Below are 26,533 nucleotides of genomic sequence, written 5' to 3'. Positions count from 1 at the left end.
GTCATGTGCCTGTCCCTTTTTCAATATCCCATAAGCGTCTTTCTTCTATTTGAGAATTGCTAGAAACTCCATGCTCTTCCATGCAGGTCTCCTGCCCCCTTTGCTTGATTTCTGGATCATGGGGATACACTGGTCTTGAGTTGGATGTTTGAATATTGACCAGCTTTCTTAGGCCCCCTTCCCTTCTAGAGCCCTATCCCATGGGGTTCCTCTAAGTAGGTCCTTGGAAAGGTTGAATTGGCCCTCTGGAAAATCAGGATTCTGGCCCTGCTACCCACACAGGATCCTGAGTTTCATCATAACATGGGTCACTACAGGCAAGGCTTTCCCCAACCTTCCATTCTTCAACCAGTCCCTCCTGGTTTGGCAGTACAAAACAGAAACACACCTCTCCTCCTTGGCTCCTCCACCCCTCCTATCAAAAAGTTACTTTCAATGATCTGCAGGAACTCCCTGGACTTCCAGCCTGTGTTATCTCTCCAACAAATCTCAGTATGGTTGAAGCTCCCCAGGAGAACCAGGACCTCTGACCATGAGGCCACTTCCAGCTGCCCAGAGAAAACCTCATCAGCTTCCTCCTCCTCACAGGTTCCCTGTAGTAAATAACCACCACAGTGCCACCCACAATCTGTAACAACAATCCCACAGCAATTAACAAAGCCCTGTTTTCACACAGGTCCTCTCCTACCCCTGGAATGCAGAGTTAGAAATGTGTTAGAAACAAAGGCAGGAGGATGCAATTGCTGAGAGCAGTTTGCAGCACAGAACTCCCCAGACAGAGGCAGAGCCCATCTCTGTGATGGGGGGACAGCATTTGGCAGCTGAGGAACAGCCCCTGGGCTGCCCAGCCTGATAGGAACAGGGGCAAGCTGAGGGTGATGCCTCTGCCCTGAACCATCAGGAGAGGAAGAACAGGGTACAGAGCTGACATGGCCCCAAACAGGAGGGCTGGGAGTCTCAGGGCTGGCTGGAATAACCAAACCATCTGACAGGGTATGTGCAATGCAGCTTTCCTTCTGCTCACTCAAGGAACAGCCCATGGCCCACCCCAGGGAGCAGCATGGGGACAGGGACAGGAGCCACATCCATTATGACCCCAAACACCCCATTATCCTTTCCTATGTCTGGTAGTGTCACCTGCTCATCCTTGGGAACCCAGCAGGGAGGGATTCAAAGTGTGCAAGGAAAAAGGGCTGCACCCTTTCAACCCCACCACAGGGATCAAGGGGATCTCACAACTGGGTTTAAGCTCCAGAAACCCTTTGTGCACTGCCCCAAAGCTTTGGGATCCCAGAATTACCTCAGCTTTTCCAGGGAGTTTCTGGCCAGAGTCATATCCCTGCTCTCCCATCGCTTCCTCCACCCTCCTGAAGGTTTCCCCACCCCAAAACTGCTGCCACCCAGGATGGTCCACAACACCTGACAGGCTCTGCTCCAGCACAGAAGTGACCAAGCCTCGGTTTCTACTGACTCACATCTCGAGGTCTCCAGTGGGGCTGGCCAGTGTCTAAGAGGCTCCTGCTCTGCTGTGGGAGTAACAGGATCTCTCTCTTTTCTCCCTACTCGCCTGGATTTATGAGCTCTGGAGGAGTTTATCGCCTTCCACGCCTCAAAGTTTGGCTAAAATCAACTGGATTGTGAAGGAAAGATGGAGATTGTTGCTGGGAAGAAAAGAAAGGAGGGATAGGCAGAGTTGTTGCATCAACTTTGTTCAGAAAATCAGGCTAAAACCTTTCCCAACCTGCTCCTTTTTCACAAAGTGTTTCTTATGACATTTTCCTAACAAAAGTGTTCGGACTTTTCATTTAAAATTACACTTCCCTTAGAAAAAGTGTACCAAAAAAGGTTAAATAACCCCTCAAAGCTGACATGCAACATGAGAATAAAAATCAGGAAAAGGGAAAAGGGTCATTAACACTTGTATTTAATTGCAAAAATTAAAAACTTTTTTATTCTTCTTACATACAAATCTCATTTATTTACATACTTTACAAGCTTTTCCCAAGTATTTACAAAGTTTGCAATATATTAAATTAGGACCATCCATAAAATTCTGCATTAAGTGCATATTCACATTCTTTTTTTTTTTAATCCATCACTAAGTTTAGTGTTCAGCATTGAAACAGTCTTTATGCATATATAGCTTTACTTCCCAGCACCTCTGAGCCTTTAGAATGTGACTCCCCTCCCCAAGACAAGGAGATAATGCTAAAAATAAATCACCTGCCATTTGTTTGAATCTCCAAAGCAAAGGGAAGTCCAGCATCTCCCTTGTCTAACTCAGCAGGACACTAAATCTGCCCTTTACAAAGAGGAGGTTCCTGAAGAGGAGGATTTCGAATTCTACCTATAAAATTTACCAAGAGGAGAAAAGTTTGGTTTGCAGGAAGCAAAAACTCTTTGTGCACCCACCAAAATGGCCTCACCCCAGGAAATGTTCCGTTTTCTTGGGGGCCACAGGGATGAACGAGGACCTGGGATTGGGATGTGTGGAAATTTCCCTCCTGCAGGGAGGGAACAAGAGGGTTTCAAGGCAGAAGGATCTCCTTTTCTGAGACACTGGGGATTACAGAGCTCACATCTCTACCATGAGATGCTCTCCTGCTCCCCACCTCCTGCTGCTGCTGGAGCCCAGGAGGCCATGAGGGAAGGGAGGTGCTTTGATCCAGCCCAGACAAAGCAGCTTCTCCTCCAGAACATTCCAAAAACAAGGCCTGGTGGGAGAAGCTGCAGTCTGGAGACTCATGGGGAATCTGACTCAAAAGAGACCCCTCAGGGGAATCAATGTGTGCAATAACAGTGGGCAGGGAAAAAAATGAAAAGGAACAAAGAAAGCAAAAAAAAAAGAATCAATAGGAACTGCCAGGTTGGCTCCCGTGGGGGCCGCTGATTTCCTGGTACTGCAGTAAATCATAATAATCCTTTCTTCTCCTCCTTTCAGTTACCCTGAGTTCAGGACTGACTGACAGCACTGGTCAGTGACCCTGCTTTGGGGAGCAGCTTTAAACCACGATCCTCCTGCCCTGCTGATGGGGACAGCCCGTCCTTCCAGCCTGGCAAGGGCAGAGGTGCCCCCTCCTCTGGGCTCGTGGGTAGTACCGATTTCTGGGGTGATTTCAGAGCAGCTTTGCAGCCTTTGGGATGTGGGGTGAGGAGGAATCCATCTCCCAGCTCACAGGCAATGAGCTCTGAAGCACACAAAGGGATTTTAAATTGTTTTAACTGGGGACTTGTGTGAGCTGGGAAGAGTGGGAGATTGTCCAAACCAGCACAGAGAGTGCAAAAGGGGAGCTGAGGTGAGGGAGACCATGGTGGGACACCCCCCTTTGAGATTCATATGATCATGGCTGTGAAACCTCAATAGCTGCAGGAACAGCCCTGTCCCACCTCAGCAGGCCACCAGGACCACCAGCCTCTCCAGGGAAGTCCTGCAGCCTTTCCAGGGACTCTGGGAAGCTGCAACTCTGGATGTGGAAGACAACCAGGTATCAAAACCTCCCTTTGGCCATCCCAGTTCTGCCATTGTGGCCTCACCTCTGGGTTTCCCACCGTGGCTCCTTGCCTGCCCTGGGATGTGGAAGGTGGGAGCACCACTCCTCTGGCAGCTGGAGACAGGAGCTGCCCTGGAAGCTGTGCTGCAGACTGGGGCTCTGCACTTGGGCCAAAATTGACTCTTTATCAGCAGGAGAACTGCCCTCCTGTTTCAGTTTAGCAGCTAATTCCTTACAGCCTTTGGAAGAGGAAGAGAAAATATACCAGAGAGCTTAAAAACAAATGATGTAAGCTCCAAAGGGAGTGAGGCTGGGACATATGCAATGTATCTGAGACAGAGCTGGAAACTTATGCAGAGCCCATAAAGTGCACTTGGAAGGCTGCTCTGCAAACAGGCCAGACTCACCAGCTCCTGTCCAACCAGCTGCAACTCTTCGAGGAAGGGAGAAGCACTACGTGAGAACATTTCTGCTAAAAACCTGCCCCTTCCTCCCCCCAGTCCAAACAACAATGTAAATAGATCCATTTTCTCTGCTTCTTCCTGAAAGAGCCAGACAGCCACAATGGCTTAAGTGTGACTCTCAAAATCCAGGCATTTCACAGACACTTGGGAATTGTCTCCGCAGCTCTTTTACAAGTTACAGTCAAGGACACTTAGCAGTGACAGTGTCACCAAACCTCCGCAATCTCAGCAAGAATGGCTCCAGCAGCATCTCTGAGCAAATGCTTTACAAAAATGGGTCAGATACAAAAGCAGTAAGAGGTGAAGTAACCTGGTCAGCCTTTGAATTTGATTTGAGAAGCTGCCAAAGTGTAAATAGCAACAGTCACTAATGAGGCCCTAATTCTGCCATCACTGAACTCCCAAATTTCCATTAACTAAGACCCAGGCTTTAAGAGGAGGGAGAGGGGTGGTGTGTGTGTGTGTCTTGGCATGTACAAGATTGAATGTAGTGTCATGAGTGTGAAATACACTCCAAGCAGTGAAAACACTAATGGAAGTTCTATTAGTCCAATTCCCTTTAATACTTGGTAACAAATTATATCAGTCCTTTTCTATCCTGAGAGAGCCAGACTCTCTCTCCCCTTTTGGCTCTACTAGATCTGGTGTGTGTCCAGCACCAAGGGCCATGCACAGACTGACACAGGTGCTGGGCTTGTTCGCATTGTTTTGACAGGAGAAAACCAAGGGTTATGCATAGAAATGTTTGTAGTGTCAAGGCCTCAGACTGAATTCTTTGGAGCAGGAACTGTCCTCTGCCTTATTCTTGTACAGGAGCCAGAAGTGGTCATCCCACTTGGCAGCTTTTATCAACTCCCAATCAGATTAGCACAATGTTTGCTCCCATTCTCCTCAAAAACAAAGGCTGGACAGACATTTTCCCAATCTGTCATTTTACATGTACCTAAAATATTTACAGAGAAAAAGGCTCTTGCTCCTGAGAACAGAGTTAACTCGCTGTCAACCAAAACCCCTCCCAACTCCATATTAACAAGTGTGAGAGAGTATGTCCTGAACTCCAGCCCTGGCCTATGAGTTCAGCCTGACACATCTGTAAATGATCTTCAGCAGTGGGATCAGACCCAAAGGATCAGACTTGGAAGGGACCGGAGCATCCGCAGTCTGCAAAGCCCGAACCAGAGCCTCTCTCAGGGCACTGGAGACAGCGCTGCTCCAGCAGCAGGAAACACGCAAAGGCAGCTTGGAAAGGACCCAGGAAAAACCAACGTTCATTCTGAAGACAGAGTTCCAGGTCTGGAAGGAGTCAATGCAAAAATATGCCAGGGAAGAGGGAGGTTTCAGGTGCTCCCAGAGGTACCGAGGGCTGGGAACAGAGGCAGTGCCTCCAAAAACAAGGAGCAGCTGAGAATGGCTGTGCAGCCCTTGGTGTCTGAGGTGAAAGCTGGACAGAGCTGCTCTCTCCCAGCCCCAGCTCCATCCAGAACTCCTCCACTGCCAGCACCTCTGAGACTTGTGTCGGTGTTTTTGCAGGAAAGGAAGTGGAGGTGAAGAAAAGCACAATTACCATTTGACTCACTCACAACCTGCTGACAGAGAGCTGCAGAAGGGTGATCACAACACAGAGAGGTCTGAAGGGATTCTTTTGGTACAAGAAGGATGCAGTGGGTGAGAGTTTCTGCCCTCAGGCTCAAGGCTCTCCCCAGGCAGGGAGCAGGAGCCAAGGTCAGCTCTGCAGGGCTCACACAGCTGCGGACGTGAGGGAGAGCTGGGACACATCACCAATTCATTCCCTTTATAGAACTGGGCCTGACTACACAGGCTCAAAGCTTCCTCCTCAGGAGGAATGTACACAGAAATGTCACACACCCCATCCACTCCCAAACCCCCCAGGAAGTTTCAGAAGTGCCATAATCCACAAAGAACATAAGGTGAATCTCATCCTGAGAAATCCATCTGCTGCTCCTGGAAAAAAAAAACCCTTTGCTGCAAACCCAGGGCTTACCTGAGGGGACAGGGAGGGTCATAAATAGCTTGAGCTTCTCCCAAAATACATTTGAGGAAAGGCAAAGGATTACCTCAAGGGTCAGGAAAATAGTCCTTTTTAAACACTGTAAACATGCAGGGTGGCAAAGCTGCCTGCCCCAGTTGCCCTGGCTCACTCCTCTCAAGACGTTGCCTTGGCTTCAAAGCTGAAAGTCTTCTTGTCCTGGGAACAGCTCTGTTTTCCCACCCCAACATCCTTAGCTGGCAGCTCCATCACAAATCACAGCTGGCTCTGTCCCTCTGGCCATGAAGCTCATTGTCCAGTGATCTGTGCTGGCATAACCTTGGGAAGAGGCAATGGAGAGGCTCTGTTAGATGGGCCCATCCTTAATGAGCGCTCCCATTTCCACAAAGGGATGTGCTCATGCTGGAGCTCTTTGGAAAGATAATTCCCTCAGTGGGCACTGGGTTTGTAACACCCATTGTGCACCCACACTGGTCAGCTTGGAGCATCTCCAGTGTTGCAGTTCCAGGCCACAAACTCACTCAGGATCACTCCCTGTGCTGTGACAAGCATGCACACACCAGCCTGGAGGTGACAATGGCACAAACCACCATCCCAGGTGTCAGACAGAAAAGACCTAGCTGGAAGCAGTCTCCTCATTCCACTCCCAGCCCCTGCAAGCCACAGCTCTGGTACTCACCCAAATCTCCAGCTTCTAGCTCCACCTTGAACACCTCACAGTGTCCTCTGCACGTGTCCAGAGGTGACACAGTCAGGGTGAGCTGCCCACTCCCAACAGCAAAGAGGCTGTGCAGGCTGTAGCTCTAGGACAAGAGGAGAGGATTTCAAAAGCTTTCCTTGGCTCTGTCTGCCCAAAGCAGGGATAGCCACTGCCCTGCAGGCAGGTGAAACAGAACAAACAACAAGTTTGCTGCTCCACCAGTTACCAGTGGAGCACAGAATTTTAGCTGAGGTCAGCTGCATGCAAGAGTTCTCCTCTGCTCCAAGGCAAGGCAGGGCCTGCACATCCCCATAACTCAGGAAAACACAGAGGAGGAGATCAGGCCAGTGAAGTGTCTCAGAATAAGTGAGACTCACTGCCAGGAACAGCTCCTAAAATGCAGCTCTTAAAACAATTCTGCCCAACTGTGCTCAGAAAGATCTCACCCAGCTATAGAGCAAGGCCAGACACATCAATGGAGCAGGCAAGGGGTGTTGGAACAGGGTGATCCTTAAAGTCCCTCTGTTTCTGTGACATTTCCAGCTCCAGGGGAGATGGGCACAAGGTATCTCCTTCCCCAAACTAGACACAGGTGCTGGGAAACACAATCACCTTGAGATGCCACTTTACACAGGGATGGACAGAACTGAGACAGCCCCAAAAGCTCCTTTTCAGGACTGAATCAGCTAAAAATGCCCTGCAAATCCCACAAAACCTCAGAGCTGCTGGGAGACAACTCATGGACAGAAAGAGAATGCCTTTGGAATTAATTTCTCACCTTATTCCCCAAGTCTGGGTGGCGGATGAGGAAGCAGCTCTCCAGGGACAGTGTCTTGGGGAAGGACAGCAAAGAGGAGGCAGGGAAAAATTCCTGGAGAATCCTGGATCTATTCACAGACTTGTTCCTAAACAAACCAGCCCATATTAAAGAATCATCATACAATGATAATGTTTGCATTAAAAAGCTACTTTCCAGATAAAATTCTTGCCAAATGTTCATGCTTGATAAACAGCATGACAGACTGGCCCTGGGAGTCAGGAGCAAAATTCAACCTCAGCCTCTAAATCTGCTCCTCCCCACTCTCTTCTGGGCTCCTGCACCAGGACCATGTAAAGATGGAGCAAACAGATCCTTATGGATACCTGAACTTCATTTCCCTCTCATTTTCCCTTAAAATGATCCAATTCATTGACCAGATCTATTAATTACAAAAGATGCAGAGAGGTGGCATCATACACAACCATAACTGAACCCACACTGTGAGGCAGGGGGGATCCAAGGTTATTCTCTAGACCAGGAAATGTGACTGGAAAAGGCCAGGTGAGGCTTGTTATCTTTACATCCCTGTCTAGGGAACTGATTAATTCTTCTGTACCCTGACCATCCCTCTACCAGTGCTGGCTCTGAGACCTCAGAGAGCTCTGAGTTGTTCACATGTCTTGTTCACATTAAAGGCTTTGGCAAAGAGCTTTTGGATAAAGGGGCAGGATGAGAGTTGGCTGTATTTCTGCACAAGACCAAACACAAACTGCAGGGTTCTTTGACTTTCCATTACTTCTCAGTGTTTGCAGAAGTCATGGCATCTCTCCTCAGTCAGCACCAGTGGTGGAGGATTTCCACTGAGCAGACAGAGGTGATAGAAATGTGAACCAGCTGCCTCAGGTGATTTGATCACAGTCCAGATGATTTACAGCCTGAAGAACAGTCCCTGGGATAATTTTATCTTAAAAAATGAGCAATAGCTGGAGACCAAACACCAACTCTCCATTTTTAGTGCAGAAGTCTCGTCCTCTGAACAAATCAGTGCCAACAAGCAGAAGCAGCCTGAAACCCACTCCTGTACACCCTCCCTCCAGTTAAACTGCAACTTGGTTCACACAGGCAGAGCCTGAGCACCCCTACAGAAAGGATGTGTCCGTCCATCCATCCATCCATCCATCCATCCACCCACCCACCCATCCATCCATCCATCCATCCATCCATCCATCCACCCACCCATCCATCCATCCATCCATCCATCCATCCATCCATCCATCCATCCATCCATCCATCCATCCATCCATCCATCCATCCATCCACCCATCCATCCATCCATCCATCCATCCATCCCATGGTTTCTCTGACTCACCAGGGAAAGAAAAATGGGCAGCTCCATAATTCAGCTGAATTTTCTTCTATTATAACCTCTGCCAGTTCTGGATCCTGGGACTGAAAATGCTTCAGTTCTTCATAGGAGAGGTGCTGCCCTGTCTTAAAGAACATGAAACAGAGATAAAAGCTGTGCCCACAGGGTTGCCCCCTGCTCCCATTTCCCTCCCACTAGAAAAGATCCAAGAGCAACAGCCACATGGATTGCTGAGTGTCCAAATGCAATGATCATTAGTCAGAGGAACAATGCAGGGAGCTCTTTCCTCCCACATCTTTCCAGGAGTGAAATATCTTCTTAAACATGTCCTGAATGAGCAGTTTGAGTTCATGGGTGAAAATACTGGGCAGGGGTTTTGGGCTTGTGCTGTTCAAGAGTCTGGACTCATCACCCAGCCTCACCAATCCCTGCATTACCTTGATTAGAAAAGGCTGATGTCTCTGGAGCTTTTCTGATAGCTCTCTGAAGTCTGTCACTATGTGAAGGCTTTTCACAGCAGAACAGACTGTGCAGTTTGCAGGAAGTGCAGAAGTGTTCTGTCTGCAACCTGCTGCCCACCAGTCCTGGCATTCTGGGGAAGAAACAAGGGAAACCTCTTTAGTAAAACCAAAAATGGAATGGAAAGGAGACAAATTCGATTACAAACTCATTATCCCTAACATGAAACACTGAGATTTCTTATAGTTTCTGATGGCTGTAACTCAAAAAGAAGCAGCTTCACCAGCAGGGAATGTTTCCAGCACATTTTGGAGATAGAGCTGGAGGTTGTGAGCAATAGAGAGCTCATGGAAATTCCATTTCTCTGTACACGAGGCACACAGGCTCAGCTACCCTTCCATGAGCAACAGAGGGATGGCAACCATCATATGTAGTGTAATTAAACTGAAACAACTCCATAAGCAAACGAGCAACCCAAAGGTGTTATCAAGGAGGTAACACCCAGTAAACCAAAAATAGATTCAGGGTGGAAAGAGTAACTCCCACATGGCTGGCACTGGTGTCATGAACCCTGCTAGGACATACCTGAAATCATCACCCTCCCCTTTACCACTGTGTTAATTTAGAAATTTGTCCCAGGCAATTGTTGCCCAATCTCATGTGATGTGCAGAAGATGCTGGGAAATGATGTGCAGAAGATGCTGGGAAATGTCAGATTTCACCAAGACATGCTGCTGCTGTTTTCATTCATCCCATGCATTGACTTGAAGATGAAATTGGGAGAAAAGTCCCAGTATGAGCAACCTCTGGACCACAGCCACATTTATTTTAAATTCCAAAAATTGTTGTTACACCACAATCAACTGAACTGGCCTACAATGAACACTGCATATGTTTACATCTTCAAAAATTTAATTTTTACATGAAAACACAACTTGATGCCTATATTCCACCTCCCTCTTCCAATTAACAGCTGTCCCAAAAAACTAATAAATATTAAGAGAAGGGACTTGTTGCCGCAGGGAATGAGCAGGACAGTGCTGAACACCCTCTGAATTTCTGTGGAAAGGATGCGCAGAGCAGGCACCACTCTGATAGGGTGTGGCTCTAATTTGCAGAACCACACAAAGATCAAATTCCAACTCCTGGCCCTGACAGAGACATCCCAAACTCCCACACTGTGTCTGAGAGTGTTGTCCAAGCACTCCTGGAGCTCCAGCAGCCTCAGGGCTGTGCCCATTCCCTGGGGAGCCTGTTCAGTGCCCAGAACCCTCTGGATGAAGAACCCTTCCCTGATATCCACTCTAAACAACCCTAACACAATTTATTCTTTGGAGATACAGCAGCAGGCTGTGAGAAATGGGAGAGCTTAATGGAAATTCCATTTCAAACACGGATTTTATGGCAGTGACAGCCCTGGTTCTGCAGCCTTAATCCAACAGGAGAGGCTTAACTGGGGCAGTGGCAGCAAACCCAACCCAGGCCTGATCTGTCAGGGTGGGTCAGGAAAAACCCAAGGCCTGGGACACATCTCTCATGAAATATTCAGAGATCTGTCCTCACCAACAGGCCCACCCTGCCAGCACATGCCAAAACAGCCCCAAAATCTCCTGGACATTGCTGCAAGCAAACCAGGAAAAATGGAGGGGATGGCAAAGGGAGAAAGAAGAGAGAAGTCTGGCTGAAAAATCAAAGATGCACAGCTGCTTTTTGGGGCAAAAAGACCATGCACAAGCTGCTTGTCACTGCCACTGCAATTTCCAGCCACACTCATGCTCCTGCACAGGGCTAAGAAGGGACGAGCAGCACTTCATAGGGAAACTCTTGTTTTATTTTCCCCTCTGACATCTGCAATGGGCCACGAGGAATGCTACAGAGGATTTATGTTCATTGGGACATAACAACAAGGAGCAGACTGGGATTCATTTTGCTTCTTTCTTGCTGAGTATTTCCAACTCCCAAATGCTGCATTTCCCACCCTACTGCTGGGATATGGACTGAAAGGGATCAGGATATAATTCCTAGTCTTTCTGGAAAAGGCATCTACACTGCTTTCAGGGGAAGGGGAAAAAAGGCAAAACAAAGTGTAAAATCCTTCTTGCAAGCAGAAGTCCCAGTCCCATGAGAAACTGCTCCAATGTACTTTCCCTCCCTGCTCACAAGAGAAAAAAGAAAATCTTTGTTCCACTGCCTGTGGAAAGCTTCGGTTTTACAACAACAAAAAAACTCAACTCACAAAAAACAGCTGGTCAGTGACAGGAAACAAAAGGCTGAAAGATCTCACCAGAGAAAGGGCAGTCGCTGTGAAGAGAACACGAAAACATCTCTATGGTCTGTCATCAGATGGGGCATAGCAAGGCTGTAATTTCTCTCTGGGCAAAACTCAGAAACCTCATCCTTAAGCATTAAGCACAGTTGTCCCCAAATTTTCCCTCTGGGCTCAGGGCAGTACCCCACTGAACGGATGCTAATCAGCTTGACAGTACAGAGCTTGATTCCTCTTTTGAGCCAGCCTGGGATATTTGCATTCTCAATTGCTCGATTCAGGAGGTGATTTCTTTTCCCCATGAATAACCAGAGCACAGCACTGGCTGAGATGCATTTCAAATGCTGCAAGTGGGGTTGTGGGATTTTTTTTTCCCCTAGTAATTAATCTTTTAGATTTATTGTGGAGGGTGTTAGTCTGTGCACCAGCATGTGTGTGACTGGCATGACAAGTACAGGCAGAGCCTGCCCTTCCCAGGGAGGGTGGGAGGAGAGACGGAGCACACAGGAGCCAACTGCCACTGGGGACCAGGGCAGGATTTTACCCAGGATGCTGATTTTGTCTCCTTACCCTCCCTGCATTCCTTTTACATTATCACCCTGCCTGCCCAGACACCCTGGGGATGGCTCGGTGGAGGCTGAGCGCTGTCTGTGCACACACACACTACTCAGGGATGCAAATGGAGGATGCTCTTTTCATCCCAGCACGGCCCTCACACCATGGTCACATCCACTCCCATCCACACACTGAAGTGCTGGGCGTGGGCAATTCTCCCTGAGGAGCTGGAGTGCAGGAGAGCAGCTGGAGCAGTGACACATCCAGCTATCCATTACAGGACAGAAGTGTGGCCAACTTCTCTCTGCTTTCTCACCCCTTTTTGAGGGGCAGCCTTTGGTTTGTCCCACAGAACTTCAGTTCCCCATCGGCCAAAACCACCTCATATTTCCTTTTATGTGTTATTATTTCTCCAGAACAAGAGCTGCCTTCTCCCCTGTGTCAGGAGAGCTCCTAGCAGAGCCAGGCCTGGGATTTTCAGCTGCTAACACAGCACAGACCAAAAGATAACAATCTTCCCTCAAAACACATCTATGATTAATACTACAAGGAGTTTATGACTCTACTTTCCACTATGCAGAAAAATAATTTTCAAGTCACCCTCAATTTAAAATGAGCACCCCGCCCTTCTTGGCTGTTTTCACAGAGGATCTCCCAAATTTTTGGCTGCCCACAACACTAGAGAGGGGTGTGTGTGCACAGCCCCAGAGATGCTGGGTGTGGATGATCAGATCGTAAACTCAAGGCTTCTGAGAAGATCTGGCCCTGCTTCTGCCCATTGCAGCAAAGCAAATGCACTGATGGAAACGTGCCCACATGGATGTGAGAGCAGGATCCCAGCAAGCCCTGCTCTCTTCAGGGACCCTACAGAGAGTGCAGGATCAATCTGCCACTGCAGAGGGTTCAAAGGGAAGCCTCTAGCAGGGGGAACTTTTGTTCCTGCAGGATACAGAGCCAAGGGCTGCTCCTGACCCTAACAAAGTGTTCAAAACACAAAAACCTCCTGCTTGTAACACTGCAGGTGCTGAGGCAGTTTGCTGGCTCCCCACCACGCTGCTTTGCTCCCCAGCACTCAGGGCTGCAAGGCTGAAGCAATCTCCACCAGGAAAGCACCTGCCAGGTCTGCACAGGCAAGTCTGGTCCCAGGGAGACCCCCCAGGACTTCACAGCCCCCCAGGTGTTGTGTCTGCAGGGGCTGCTGCTGCCATCACCCACAGGCACTGACAGGAAGCTCCCCAGAGGACTGGCTGAGGTACTGAGCAGCTGCACAGCCTGCAAAGGCTGGCTCCAAATCCCAGATCCTTCTTTCTGAGGATGAGACTATTCCCCAGACCTACCACATACTTCACTGGGGCCAATCCTTGGAATATTCAAGCAAACATAGAATGAAATCCTTGGAATATTCAAGCAACTTCAGCAAGCATTTTTTTCCTGCAGGATACAGAGCCAAGGGTTGCTCCTGACCCTAACAAAGTGTTCAAAACACAAAAACCTCCTGCTTGTAGCACTGCAGGTGCTGAGGCAGTTTGCTGGCTCCCCACCACACTGAACATTCAAGCAACTTCAGCAAACATTGGATGAACTCAGGGCTCCCAAGAATGGCTGTGCACTGAATATTCCCAAGACATTTCTCTGTCCTTTCTTGTAGTTCCATTGTACAAACCTGGCTGCTTCATTAAAAGGGGATTCTCTGCCCCTCTGCCCTGCTCAGGTGAGACCCCACCTGCAGAGCTGCCTCCACTCTGGGACTCCAACACAAGAAGGATGTGGAGCTGCTGGAGTGAGTCCCAAGGAAGCCACAGAAATGCTCTGAGGGCTGGAGCCCCTCTGCTCTGGAGCCAGGCTGGGAGAGCTGGAGTTGTTCATCTAGAGAGGAAAAGGCTCTGGGGAGACCTTGGATCCCTTTCCAGTGCCTGAAGGAGATCCCAGAGAGCTGGAGAGGGATCTGGGACAAGGTCAGGATGAGGGGGAATGGCTTCCACTGCCAGAGGGCAGGGATAGATGGGATATTGGAAGGACATTCTTCCCTGGGAGGGTGGGGAGGCCCTGGCACAGGCTGCCCAGAGAAGCTGTGGCTGCCCTATCTCTGGAAGTGTTCAAGGCCAGGCTTGAAGAGACTTGGAATAACCTGGGATAGTGAAACAATTTAGGCATCAATTCACAATCACAACATTTACACAGCTAAATCCCATCATTCTTACTTTACAGATCTAGGAATTCCAAGCTCTGTAGTTACCAGTGGCACAGTTTGGGAGAGGCATTTGGAGCACTTTGTTGCACAAGCAATGTTTCCATCTTGCTGCAAATTCTTCACTAGGCTAAAAATTAATTTGATCATTTTTAATGTCATATCAAAGTCAGGCTAAACTGATGGGCTCCTAAGTAAGTCAGGCAGGAAACAAGGATTATTAATTACAGCCTGCAAGTCCTGATTAAGGACTGCATCACAGTGGGGCTTTAAATATACACTACAAAGAGTGTCCCTGTTCAGCACCAGATCCTCACCCCTCCCTCATATTGAACTTTTATTGTAGCTCTGGCTATACTGAATATATTTACGCCATGAGAAGAAAGCACCTCCCAGCTTGGTTCACAGCATTTTTAGGAACAGCAAGGAACAAAATAACAACTACAAAAAAGCCCATCAAGAACCCCTTTATTGTTGTTCTGAGTAGAAGTCAACAGCTTGAAGAACTACTCGTTCATCTCACTAATGGGTAACGGCTGCTGCACCAGCACAGGGATCATTAGTCAACCCCGAGCAAGGCATGAAAATGATTTTGATCCAACCAGACATTGTGAAATCAAGTCTGCTGAGCCGAGCCCAAGAGGAATTCACAGTCCACTGGGACAAGAGAGCATTATTTCCAGGAGAAATCTGCACCTACCAGTCTCAAGAATGAAAAGCAGGGGCCAAGCTGTCAGGAAAGCATCCAAAGTCCAGCTGCACCTCTGGTTACCTGCCCCAGTGACAGCTTGTGCTGCACGAGCAATCTGCCTCAGAGAACAGCTTTGGAAACAAATCCCTCCCAGCTGCTGTCACCTGCCTGATGGTGGCCTCAGCCTGTGCAAGGTTTGACATGTCTGTGTCACAAGTGCACAGAGAGCTCTGCCAGGCTGCTAAATGCCTCTGCAAGAGGCCACCTATGGCAAACATTGCCGGGAAGCAAATCCAAAGTAAGGATTCACTCTGCAAATAAGGAACAAGAAATTTTGGAGGCTTCACAATATAGAAGTAAAAGGAAGAGTATTTGTGTTCCACAGCACCACAATGGTTTGGGGTTAGTTTACTGCCAGCAAACCCAAATAAACAGCTCACTGGCTGAACCAAGGCCAAATTAACAGAGTATGAACAGCTTGGCACCACCCTGCCCTGCAAAGTCAGCCGTTTTCTTTCCCCTTTGAACGAGCCAACACATGTCTGCTGGTTGCTTTCAGGTTATATCATAAAAGGGTTGTTTACACACACAAAAGATCAGATAAACTGGCAGCTGTGCAGTGATGGGAGGCAGCCCTGCACATGCTGTGACCCACAACCACCTCCAAGTGCTTCAGCCCCCAAAGCGGGTGCATGAAAAACAAGAGCAAAAACCAGCTCAACTTTGCTGAGGAAAAAAAAAATAACATCCTTTGAGAGCAAGAGGAGAGGAAACAAGTTAGAAATCAGCCTCATTGTTCAACCCTTTATTCTGAGCAGGCCCACGCTCCTTGGGCTAAGGAATGGGTCAGACAGAGCATGGGCTGCAAAGCCCATGGGGAAAGGCTGGATGAACACCTGGGTGCTCAGCTCACAGGGAAAGGTTGGATGAATATCTGGGTGCTCAGGAAAAGGCTGGATGAACCCCTGGGTGCCCAGCTCACAGGGAAAGGCTGGATGAATACCTGGGTGCTCAGCTCATTGGGAAAGGCTGGATGAGTGCCTGGGTGCTGCAGGATGAACCCCTGGGTGTTGAGCTCACAGGGAGAGGCTGGATGAACCCCTGGGTGCCCAGGCTGCTCTCAAGAAGCAGCAAGTCTCCATGCAAGGCAGGCATGCTGGATGCTCCCCTTTTGCACAAATCTATGCCAAGGATTAAAACTCTCCAAGGCTGGAGTGAGAGAAGCATAGGGAAAAGTGCTTTGCCTGCAAAGGGTTAAGATCAGAGAAGAGACAGGGGCTGGCCAAGTGCCAAGGCAAGCCTCCAGCTAAACCCAAGGTGGGCCAGCCAAGAGGCAGAGGCTGCTGCCCTCTCCCAGTAACCAGCTGCTGCTCTCCCCCAGTAACCCAGCCTGCTGTGACCCATCCCCACAAATAGCTCTGGCACCCAGCAGGCTTTAGTAACACACTGACAGGCCATTTACAAGGTGTTGCTAAACACTGCTCCTCCAGCTGGGCTCCTTTCTCTACAATAATTACACATAAAGCTGTAAACATGATTTTAGCCCTACTGGTCTAGGCAAAAAGGGGAATTTAACACTTCTTCTCCAAGCTGGGGATAACTTGCACAGGATCTCTTTTCCAGCACTGAGATCCATGTCTGCTTTTGTCTGATTTTAGGTGTGCTGAGCATTTATTGACCCAGCTGATTCTGGGCTGTGCAGGATGAGTGTGCCCAGGACCAAGTGTCATTATTAAAAGAAAAACTGGATTTTCTTTGAGGTCATTACAATCCCTGCTATCAGTACAACGTACAAATTGTCACACTGGGCCACAGCCTGGTCCCCACTGACAGACCTGCTCTGCTGAGGTTTTTGAGCTGCAAGGACTGAAATTACCATGAGCAGACACATGAGTTAATGTGAGAGCAGCTGAATGCTCTGCTCATCACATCATTGCATGGCTGGCAGGAAACAGTTACCAACCAGCTGACATCAAAAATCATATTTAGGTATTAACAAAGCTATAGGGATGACATAGTTGTGAAGGAAAGAAAAATCAAGTAGAGGGACCACCAATGTGGTTTTAAAATTTCTGTTAAAAGAATAGAAAACCTCTTCTCATTTGGCTTTACTGAAGACTTTGAGAGCTCATGTATTCCTAATGCTTCCTAATGCTTGCAGGGGAGAGAGGAGCACTTGTACCCCTATTTTGCACCAGAGAACTGAAACACAGAGGGAATCTCCCCTTTCCTCTTTTCCCCAGATCTGGACTGCTGCCCAGCCTATTGCTCATCACTTCTGAAGACTTACAGGACTCATAGAGACATGAAGGATTTTATGTGCATTTAAATAACAACTCCACACAAACTCCATCCCAGCCTGTGTGAGAAATTCATCCACAATGCACAGGCCCTACATTTTCCTGGAATAGCATTAGACAGCTGTGAGTTAACCCATCAAAATACACTGTGTTCTTTACAGCAGGTAGACCCAGATGTCTGACAGCCCAGTGCCATTTAGAACCTCTCTGGGATTATACATGAAGGGCTGATGTGCCAAGAGCAGCCAATGTGACCCAGCAACAGGGTTTGCATAAACACCAGCTCAGGAAGAGCAAATGCAAACCACATTTCCAGAGAGCTTTTCCCCAACCACAGGGATCTTGCCCTGGGAAAACAGCTGGAAGAGAGGCACAGACCCAAGGGTCCAAGAGTCAGCTATCAAGGAACAAAGGGTGGGAACATAAGGTTTAATATGGGAATTGATTTGGGGAAAAAAAAGTCAGCAAGAAAGAGAGCACAGAGACAGGCAAAAAGGAAATTTACTTTGGACTCAATCCTATAAACAAGGCAAGAGAGTGTTGTGGATGCTGCTCCTCACCTCGGCTGCTCAAAGGTCCACCCACAGCCACTGACAGACAGACAGCCCTTGTCACCCACAGCACAGCTCTTGGGTGGAAGGCACAAGGATGGAGGGCAGGTCACCATCAGCAGGAGGGAGGGGAGAGCACATCCTGCACCTCTGCACCTCCCAAAGCCTCACCACCACTCTGACTGGAGCTCTTGGCTCTCAGGGGAAACCCAACAACTGAGCTGCCCTTGTTCTGCAACACAAACCTGGCTGCTCAGCCCACACCTCCCAGCAGAGCAGGCTCCAACCTCAACAGGAACAGAACCTCAACAACCTCAACAGGAACACAACCTCAACAGGAAAGCTCCCCAAAGCTCAGGGGGGACAGCACAGCCCAGGCTGGCCCTGCCTGCCCAGGCACAGAGGAAGGAGCCAGACCACCCATGCCCATGGCAGGGTAACGTGTGCCAGCACAGCCTCCAGCTGACAACAGGTGGTTTCCAACAGGAACAGCCCAAGCTGGCTTTGAACTGGTGCCCAAGCACAGAAAGCTCCAAGCTCCATCCTCAGCCCCCTCAGAATTTTCATCCCAGAACCCAGATTGGGAAAGGAAGAGGAGTCTGTACATTGAGTCCCTTCATTAGTGGTTTTCTCTGCTTCTCAGGCACAGTGCAAACATCTCCCTTCTAGAGACAGGAGACTCAGAGGGGATCTCATTAAGGCATATAAATATCTCCAAGGGATGCCAAGAGGATGTGCCAGACTTTTCCATGTGCCCAACAACATGTTTTAGCCACAAAGTAAAACACAGGAAATTCCACCTCAACCTGAGGAGGAACTTCTTTCCATGGAGGGTGGCAGAGCACTGGGACAGCTGCCAGGGAGGTCATGTCCCCCCCTCTGTACCCATCCCAAACCCACCTGTTTCAGGTGACCCTGCCTTGAAAGTGGGGTTGGACTGGGTGTCCTGCAAAGGTCCCTCCCAACCCAAACTATTCTGGCATTCTGTGATCAGAGAACACCAGACCTGCCTGCAAGACCCATAATTCCCCTTCCCTTCAGCAGATCACAAGGCCAAAATTAGGGGCAAAATAATACAACAAATAAAAAGCAGGGCTGAAAGGGCTTGGGGGATCACTCAGCCTCAAGCCATGGAACTGCCTCTTCCAGATCCCTGCTGGATGGCTTCACCAGTGTCCTCTGGGCAGCAAGCTGTGATGGTGACACCAGTGTCACTGGGACAGTGTCAGTGGCTGCAGCTGCCTGCTGGGAAGCCAGGACATGAGGGATTCCCACAGGAACCCAGCCAAGGTTCAGCCTGGGTGCTGCACTCTCCCATTTAAATAGCCAGGGTCTTGTCCAGGATCAAAGTCACTCCAGCCAACCCCAAGTCAATCTGTTAATTGGGACATGCTGTGGCTTCCACCACAACCTAATTCTGTGCAAAAGAGAGCAGGAACTGCCTCTCCCCTCTCCTCTTTTCCCCAGAACTGGATTGCTGCCCATCCTATTGCTCATCACTTCTGAAGACTTACAGGACTCAGAGAAATGAGGAATTTTATGTGCATTTAAATAACAACACTCCATCCTTCCCTTTTCCCTTGTTCCTCTGGATGGTTCCCCATCTCATCATTCAGCTGATTTTTCCAAAGGTAGGCCAGAACTGCTCCTGCTCTTATTTATCTTGACAAGGAGATCCTCATGGCTTCAGGCAGCTCTTGTCCTACAAACTTTAGCTGTGCCAAGGAACCTCCCTGGGCTCTTCTCATCCAAAGGGACCCTGTGGTAGCTGAAGGAAGAGCCTGGCAACTTTCTGGACAAAATCTGATTGAACAAACACAACAGAACCACAGAATGGTTTGGGTTGGAAGGGACCTTAAAATCCATCTTGCTTCACCCCATGCCATGTGCAGGGACACCTTCCACTGTCCCAGGCTGCTCCAAGCCCTCTCCAACCTGGCCTTGAAAGCTTCCAGAGATGGGGCAGCCAGAGCTTCTCTGAGCAACCTGTGCCAGGGCCTCCCCACCCTCACAGGGAAGAATTTCTTCCTATTGTCCAACCTGCCTTCAAATTTAGCTAATTTCCCCTTGTCCTGTCACTCCTGGCCTTTGTAAAAAGTGAAATAACCATTAAAATTCCCATTGGATTCCACCTCAATACAGGAGCAGGGGGTGTTCACCCATGGAAAAGCTGGAATGAAGCAGATAAGCAGGCTCCTAATGTCAAGTGCTTATCAGAGCCATCTTCTCACCTTTGTTTTTCACTCCCAGAATATCCCAAACCATGAGGAATAAGAGGAACAATGAGGGATACCCTGTCCCACCCATACAAATTGGAATCAACAGAACTCCCATGTCAGCAAGAGGGAGGGAGAGAATGCAGAATGGTGCTGGCATTTCAGGGAGCCCTTTTTAGCTCTGGCAGGAAGGTCAGAGCCAACACAGACATCTCCAACACAATGAGGTGCCCAAGCTAAATATAAACATGACAAGGGCACGGCTACAGGAGTTTGTTTTTACAGTGTGCCACATCCCTGCTCAAAATAATTCACAGCTTTATCATCACTGACAGTCTTTGTGTTCCAGCAGAGGCAGAGCCCAGGCTTGCACCCACCTGCCAGGCTAAGTCAGTGAAATGATTAACCAAGAATGAGAAATAGCCAAACTTTTCCATTTCTATTGTGCCATTCTAGGAAAATCTGGGATGTTGCTCTCCTGTGATGGGATCACCTCACAGGGAACCCTTATCTGACTTCCTCCCACACACACACATTGCCCTTAATGTCACATAAACATGACAGCACTCAATCCCCCAGGCCTTTCCCAATATGCCACTTGGCAAAAACTCCTTTTCCTTAAACCAGGCCACAAGTTGAGGTTTTTACACTTTGCTCACAGATATCAAGATTTGGTTAAGAAACTGGTTTTGCCTTACTCAGAAAAAAACAAGAAAAGGTGACATTTCCCTAGCAGAGCTATCTCAGTTCTGGTTCTCAGAAGTGCAAAGATTTCTAGAGAAAAGGGAACTCTTGTGGAAGAAAGACCCGAGGTGTTAAAAGCAAGGAAAAGAGAATGTGCAAGAAGAAAATTATCAAGTTAGATATAAAATATGCTTCAGTCCCAGTGAAGCTAGAAATCAGGCTGCTATTTTTAAGTTCAGTGGTAGGAAAAGAGAAAACCATGATGCCAAGCCAGCAACACATTTGTGGCACCCTGGAGATATTCGAGTGACTCTCGTGGCTGGTATTTAAGTTGGTATTTCTTGCTAGGCTTATGTTCTAGCAGGGAAAACATTTCCTTACTCTCCAACATGTACTTCTTGGCAATGGGCAGGGACAGCAGGCGGATGTGCCCGACGAGGGAGCCCCAGGCCTGGGCTCTGGAGAGTGGTGCTTCAGGTGGCAGAGGGTTGTAGGGCTGGATCACCAAGTAAACAGTCAGCAACACCAAGCCCAGGGTGAGCAGTCCCTGCAAGGGAAAACAGACACAGAGATAATCACACTGCAAGGAGCTGAGGTGTCCTCACACCAGGACACACCTTCTGCTGGTCTCAAAGGGCTGTGGCTGTGCACCACAGCATGAACATTCCTTATTTTTGCTGTGTCTCCTCGTTCAGCTGCAATGCTATTTATGTACCCAGAGTTGTCAGCCAGTTTTATTATTAGGGCTGTCCACGGATGAAATTAAACAGCCTCCAAACCCAAGCCACACAAACAGCTCTGTTCCTGTATTTTAGCACTGCAAATAATCCAGCATGAGATCAATCAGGATTATCTACAGATAGTTCCTTTTCCCTACCTAACCAAATAAAAGCTTGCACTCCTGCCATGCCTCTTACACAAGGAAAACCCTGTGGCTTTTGCAAACATCCGTCAAGCCTCGAAATACTTTGGCAGAGTTGGCACCAGCTCCCTCCTCCATACCAGAATCCCAAATAAGCCTTAAAGAGATGACATGACGCATTTCTCCCCCTGGCCAAAGTCAAACTGAATCAACAGCAAAAACAAGAACAGAAGCTGAAAGTTCAAATTTGCAGTTTCCTGTTCTCCTGCCTCATTTTACAGCTTTTCATAGGACACAAGGAAGAGAGCTTGAATTTTTTTCCCAAATAAAATCCATTGCAATGGATTTGTAGAGATGACACTAAAGTATTACTGAATATTATGTCAGTGGGAAGCTTTTTAGACTTGAAGCAAACATCTGGTCCAGTGGAAGGTGTCCTGCCCATGGAAGGGACTTGGAACTGGATGATTTTTAAGATTTCTTCCAGCCCAAACCAGTCTGGGATTGAATGGTCTCAAACCTACCGAACAATAGCATCCTTTCACTCACTTTGCAAAAGTTCTTACAGAATCTTTTAGTTCAGGCTTTTAAAACATTTTTCTACCATCAAGAATGATGATAGTAGCTTTATTTCATAGACCAGAAGGAGAATAAAGACATGTAGAAGTTTGTGGCAGGGTCAGAAACAGAGCCATGTTCACTTCATGACTCAACCCTGAACTTCAAGAATCTCTTTCCTTCCTCACATTTCCATTCAGGATGCCAACACTGAGAATCTTAGTCTGAAAAATCAATCCAAATCTAATTATTTAATAATTTATGGGAAAGGAGGATGTGGACAATGTAAATTTACAGCACACGTGAGCAATTCCAAATCTTGGGCAGCTGCTCTCGAAGCAGGTCATGGCATGAAGGAAGGAAGTTACACTTCTAAAAAAAAAAACTTTATTTTTTTAAATAAAGATCTTGGAAAATTCATCAAGAAAATGCAATGGGAAATAAAAAGCTCAGGTGCACAGGACCATCAAATGTTGTGTTCATGCACAAAACTCATCTTACCTTGTAGAGAGCCATTAAGACAGGGTACCGTGGGGGGCCCCTCTGGGGTTCGTTTCTTTCCAAGAGCTGCTTGATGAACTTCTCAATGGCTTTTTCTGACATGCCACACTGGTGGCCAGTCTGCCTCACCAGATCAATGGTCTCTGAGAGCTTGTCATAGATGCTGAGCTCGTTGGCTGAAAGCTCCATGGCCTCCGAGGAGAAATCCCTGAGGAGAGACGGGGTGTGTTAACAGAAATCACCTGCAGCCACACAACCCAACATCACAGCCATGCCAGGAAGGTGGCAGTGCCCAGCAAAGAAGGAAGATCCTCTGGAGCACAACACTGAGCTGCACTCCTAACAGCCTCTGCTGCTTCAGGATCTCCCACCGACTCAAAGAAGCCGTGAAATTCCCTGACAAGAGCAGAACCGGCTGAGATTCGCAGCTTATGTAAATGAACAAAGCTTCCCAGCAATCCATGAAACTCCATTTATTCATCTCCTCCAAATGAATCCGTCCCATAAAGCAATTGCTCACCGAGTACAAAAGCCAACAATACAAAGCTGATCATCACACACAGCAGCCCTGCTAAGCCCTCCCGTGCTACGATTTCAGTGGCTTATTTTAACCCGGATTTGTTTTCATTAAATCCCCCGTCAGCAGTGGGACAGGACAGAGAAACAAGCAGAAAGTGTCGGGCAAAGTTCGGCAGTTTACAATTTGTTTAAATTTTCGCAACCTAATGTCAAAGCCAACTGATTACTGAGTAAGAGCAACGTGAGAGCAGCTGCCCTGCAGGCAGCAAAGCCCCCACCTTCCTCTGCAAGCTTGCCTGCAGGTCAGAGATGCCACAGAACTAAATATCCCAGCAAGAACTGCACTGTGCTGGGTGACAAAATGGCATTTGACAGCAAATAATTTCTCACTTATATAAGAACACACCCATGAGGGATCAACATTCAGTTGCAAATAAATAAATAAATAAAAGTATATTCCTCTACCACTCTGCCACAAAGGCCTCTTTGAGAGCAGCTGATGGGCTCAAGAAAAGATGTAAAGAAATTGCTGGACAAGGTACAAGCTTCCAATGTGAGAATCACGCTGTAAAAACTTTTCCCATTGCCTGACACTGCCTGGGGGAAAGGCAGAATCTGCAGAGTTTTGCTTTGCCTCTCGTTTCTGATGTGGGTAACACTAACCTGATGAAACTGGGCCAGCTGGGGGAGAGTTGAGCAATGCTCTGCCCTGAGAGCACAGCCTGAGGATCATCACATAAAAACACAATAATCACAGCTGCAAACTGAAATCACACCCCTGTCCCCATTTTGCTCTACAGTTTCCTGGCCCCAGGAACCAGCTCATGAATCCACTTCACCCAATTCACCCCAGATTCTGTCCCTGCACTGTGAGAACTGTAATTACTGACAGGGCTCTGCTCACCTGAGCACACACTGACCAGCCCTGAGTAACAAACCACCTCAACTCAGATCTGCTCAGCTGTCATTTGTCCTGGCTGCTCCCACGGCACAAATCAGCCACAGCTCTATGTATGGACAGAACTAGAGACATGATAAAGCTCAGATTTGAACTCTGGTTTGCCTTAAATAACTGGCTGACAGCTCTCCCCTAAACCACCTACAAGTCACAGCTCAAGCAAGGGTGATGTTAGTATCTTCTTTTTAGAGCAAATCTGGGATGTATTTTCAAAAATCCCCACATTTCACAGCTTCAGTGGTTGCTCTTCTCCCCACAGGATCTGTTCTGCCCTTTCACACTTGTTTATGTGATCACATGGAGCATCAGATCAGGAAAATTATCTGGCTGAAAAATAACCCTGATTTGTTTCAGCAGCTGCCTAAGCATTCAACTCCAGCAGTTAATGTCAGATGTTATATTAACATCAGTGTCACATTTCTAGCCACAGCCACAGAAACACCAAAAAGGTAAAAATGCCAAATTAAAACTCAACTCTGAGAACATACTGCACTGCACTACCAGGTTAATTAGCTCCTGGCCCTCTTCTACCAGCATTCCCTGCATTCCATGCAAATATTTGTCCCAGATCTTGCCACCTGAGCAGCCCTATGGGCAAGCAAAGCAGGTTGGGTCAATAACATCTCATATTAACCTCTCCAAGACAAGAACTTTTTTTTCCTCATCTGTAAAGCACCTGCCATGCACGTGACAATAAAAACAAGCTTTACTAACTCTTTCATTCATGCAATACCCTGATTCATGGAACAAGCAGGAGCCAGCACATCTGCAGGATATTAAAGGCCTTTTCCCCCCCCCCCCCCTCCAGCTTTTCTGGTTACTGCAGTTGCCTGGACACTGTAATTGGTGTGCTAAGTGGTCTGAAAGATTATCTGGTGTCCTCTGGCTCCCGAGTGCCAAAGCTTTCCCCTTTGAAGCAGTCCCGTGGAGAATTCCAGCAGATTCAACAAGCTTCTCCTGCTTGCAGGATCTGCCTGGAACCACTTATAACAAACATCCCCACAGAAATGCTGTCAAACACTGTGATTTCCCCTTTTTCAAACAACACAAAAATCCTGCTAAAATACAACACTGAGATATATCCCAGTTCCCACCCCTCTCCACTCTGAGGAAACACCTTTGTAGACAGCCCCTGTAAATCACACACACTGAAAACCCAATCCAGCTCCTTGACAAATTCAAGAGTAACTCAATCCTCCAGCTAGGAAATAAGGCATCATGCTCCCACATTGCTGGGAGAACAGATGAGGCCTTAAAAAAACAAATATCAACCCAATTATTTCCCTTCCTATCCCTACAAAATAATAACAACAGGCTACTGTACCCTCATTGCCATCACAAACACTGAGCAGGGCTCATCCTTTGCAAACCCCTTAGAGAGAGGCCTTTGAAGGAGGAACCCATATGTTATTCTGGTTTTTTATGAACTCCAGCGGTCCGGGAGGAATCAGCAGTTCTCTCCACGAACAGAAACAGCGATGGCACTTGGCTGGCAGGGTTTGCACCCCAACACCCAGCTCTGCCCACAGACCCCAGCGTGGTTAGTCCAAGGCTTTACAAGGTAAATATTTAGACAGATACGGTGCTGGAGGAGTCTTTAAAAGGGAAAGCTCGCTCGTCTTGCGGGTGAACCTACAGTGATGTACATATATATAGATATCAAAATATATTCCCATCTGCTTGGTGCCGCCTCTCTCGCCCTGCCAGGGGATCAGGTCCCAGCCCTGCTCTGAAACCCCTCCGAAGGGATCCCGGCTACAGCCCCACGGCCTCGCCCGTGCTCCTCTGAGGCACAGGAGCCCCAGCCATGGGGTATTCTTAAAAATAAATCAATAAACTAAGCAGGACACCCCCCACCCCGGCCTCCCCAAGCCGGGGATCCCCCCGGCCCAGCCCGCAGTCAGAGGCCGCAATCCGGGCCCCCCGCGACCCCCGCCCGTGCCCGCGGCCTCACCCCGCTCGCGTCCCGCCCGGCGGCTCCTCCCGCTCCGGCTGCGGCCCCGCCCGCCCCGCTCCGCTCCGGCTCCAGCCCCGGCCCCGGCCCCGGCTCCTCCCGCGGCGGGGCGGGCACGGCCTGGCCCCGCTTCCGGCTTCCGGCACGGCCCGGGGCCTGCGTGCTGCCCGGGGATCGCCACATTACCCGGGGAACCAACACCGCCCCAGGACCGCCGCATTGACCGGGGAACCAACACCGCCAGGGGATCTCCGACAGTGCCCGGGAAACCGACACTGCCCAGAGAACACCGTCTGGGGAACCCCAGCAGCACTGCGAGGGGACGCCACACCGCTCAGGGAACCAACACTGCCCTGGGGAAGCCCCACATTGTCCGGGGAACCAACAATGCCCAGGGACTACCAACACTGCCCGCGGAACCGACACCGCCCAGGCAACCCCCACATTGCCTGGGAACTGCCACATTGCCCGGGAACTCAACA

The 26,533-nt window shown here is 48.6% G+C and overlaps 1 protein-coding gene across 1 annotated transcript; it reads right to left on the bottom strand.

Annotated features, from left to right (window-relative positions):
- Positions 1-1,964: 1,964 nt before the first annotated feature.
- Positions 1,965-26,080, bottom strand: C24H6orf89 (chromosome 24 C6orf89 homolog). Its single transcript, XM_058819355.1, has 8 exons — positions 26,052-26,080; positions 22,621-22,828; positions 21,081-21,246; positions 9,227-9,381; positions 8,793-8,914; positions 7,442-7,568; positions 6,643-6,766; positions 1,965-6,281 (listed from the first exon to the last, which is right to left on the bottom strand). Exons 2-8 carry the CDS (start codon positions 22,807-22,809, stop codon positions 6,196-6,198), a joined length of 969 nt encoding a protein of 322 aa, XP_058675338.1. The 5' UTR covers positions 22,810-22,828; positions 26,052-26,080; the 3' UTR covers positions 1,965-6,195.
- Between the last annotated feature and the right edge of the window lie 453 nt (positions 26,081-26,533).

This window comes from Ammospiza caudacuta, chromosome 24 (assembly GCF_027887145.1).
Source record: "Ammospiza caudacuta isolate bAmmCau1 chromosome 24, bAmmCau1.pri, whole genome shotgun sequence".
NCBI lineage: Eukaryota > Metazoa > Chordata > Aves > Passeriformes > Passerellidae > Ammospiza > Ammospiza caudacuta.
The sequence above is the reverse complement of the archived record's forward strand: the minus strand, read 5'-3'. Positions and strand labels throughout refer to the sequence as shown.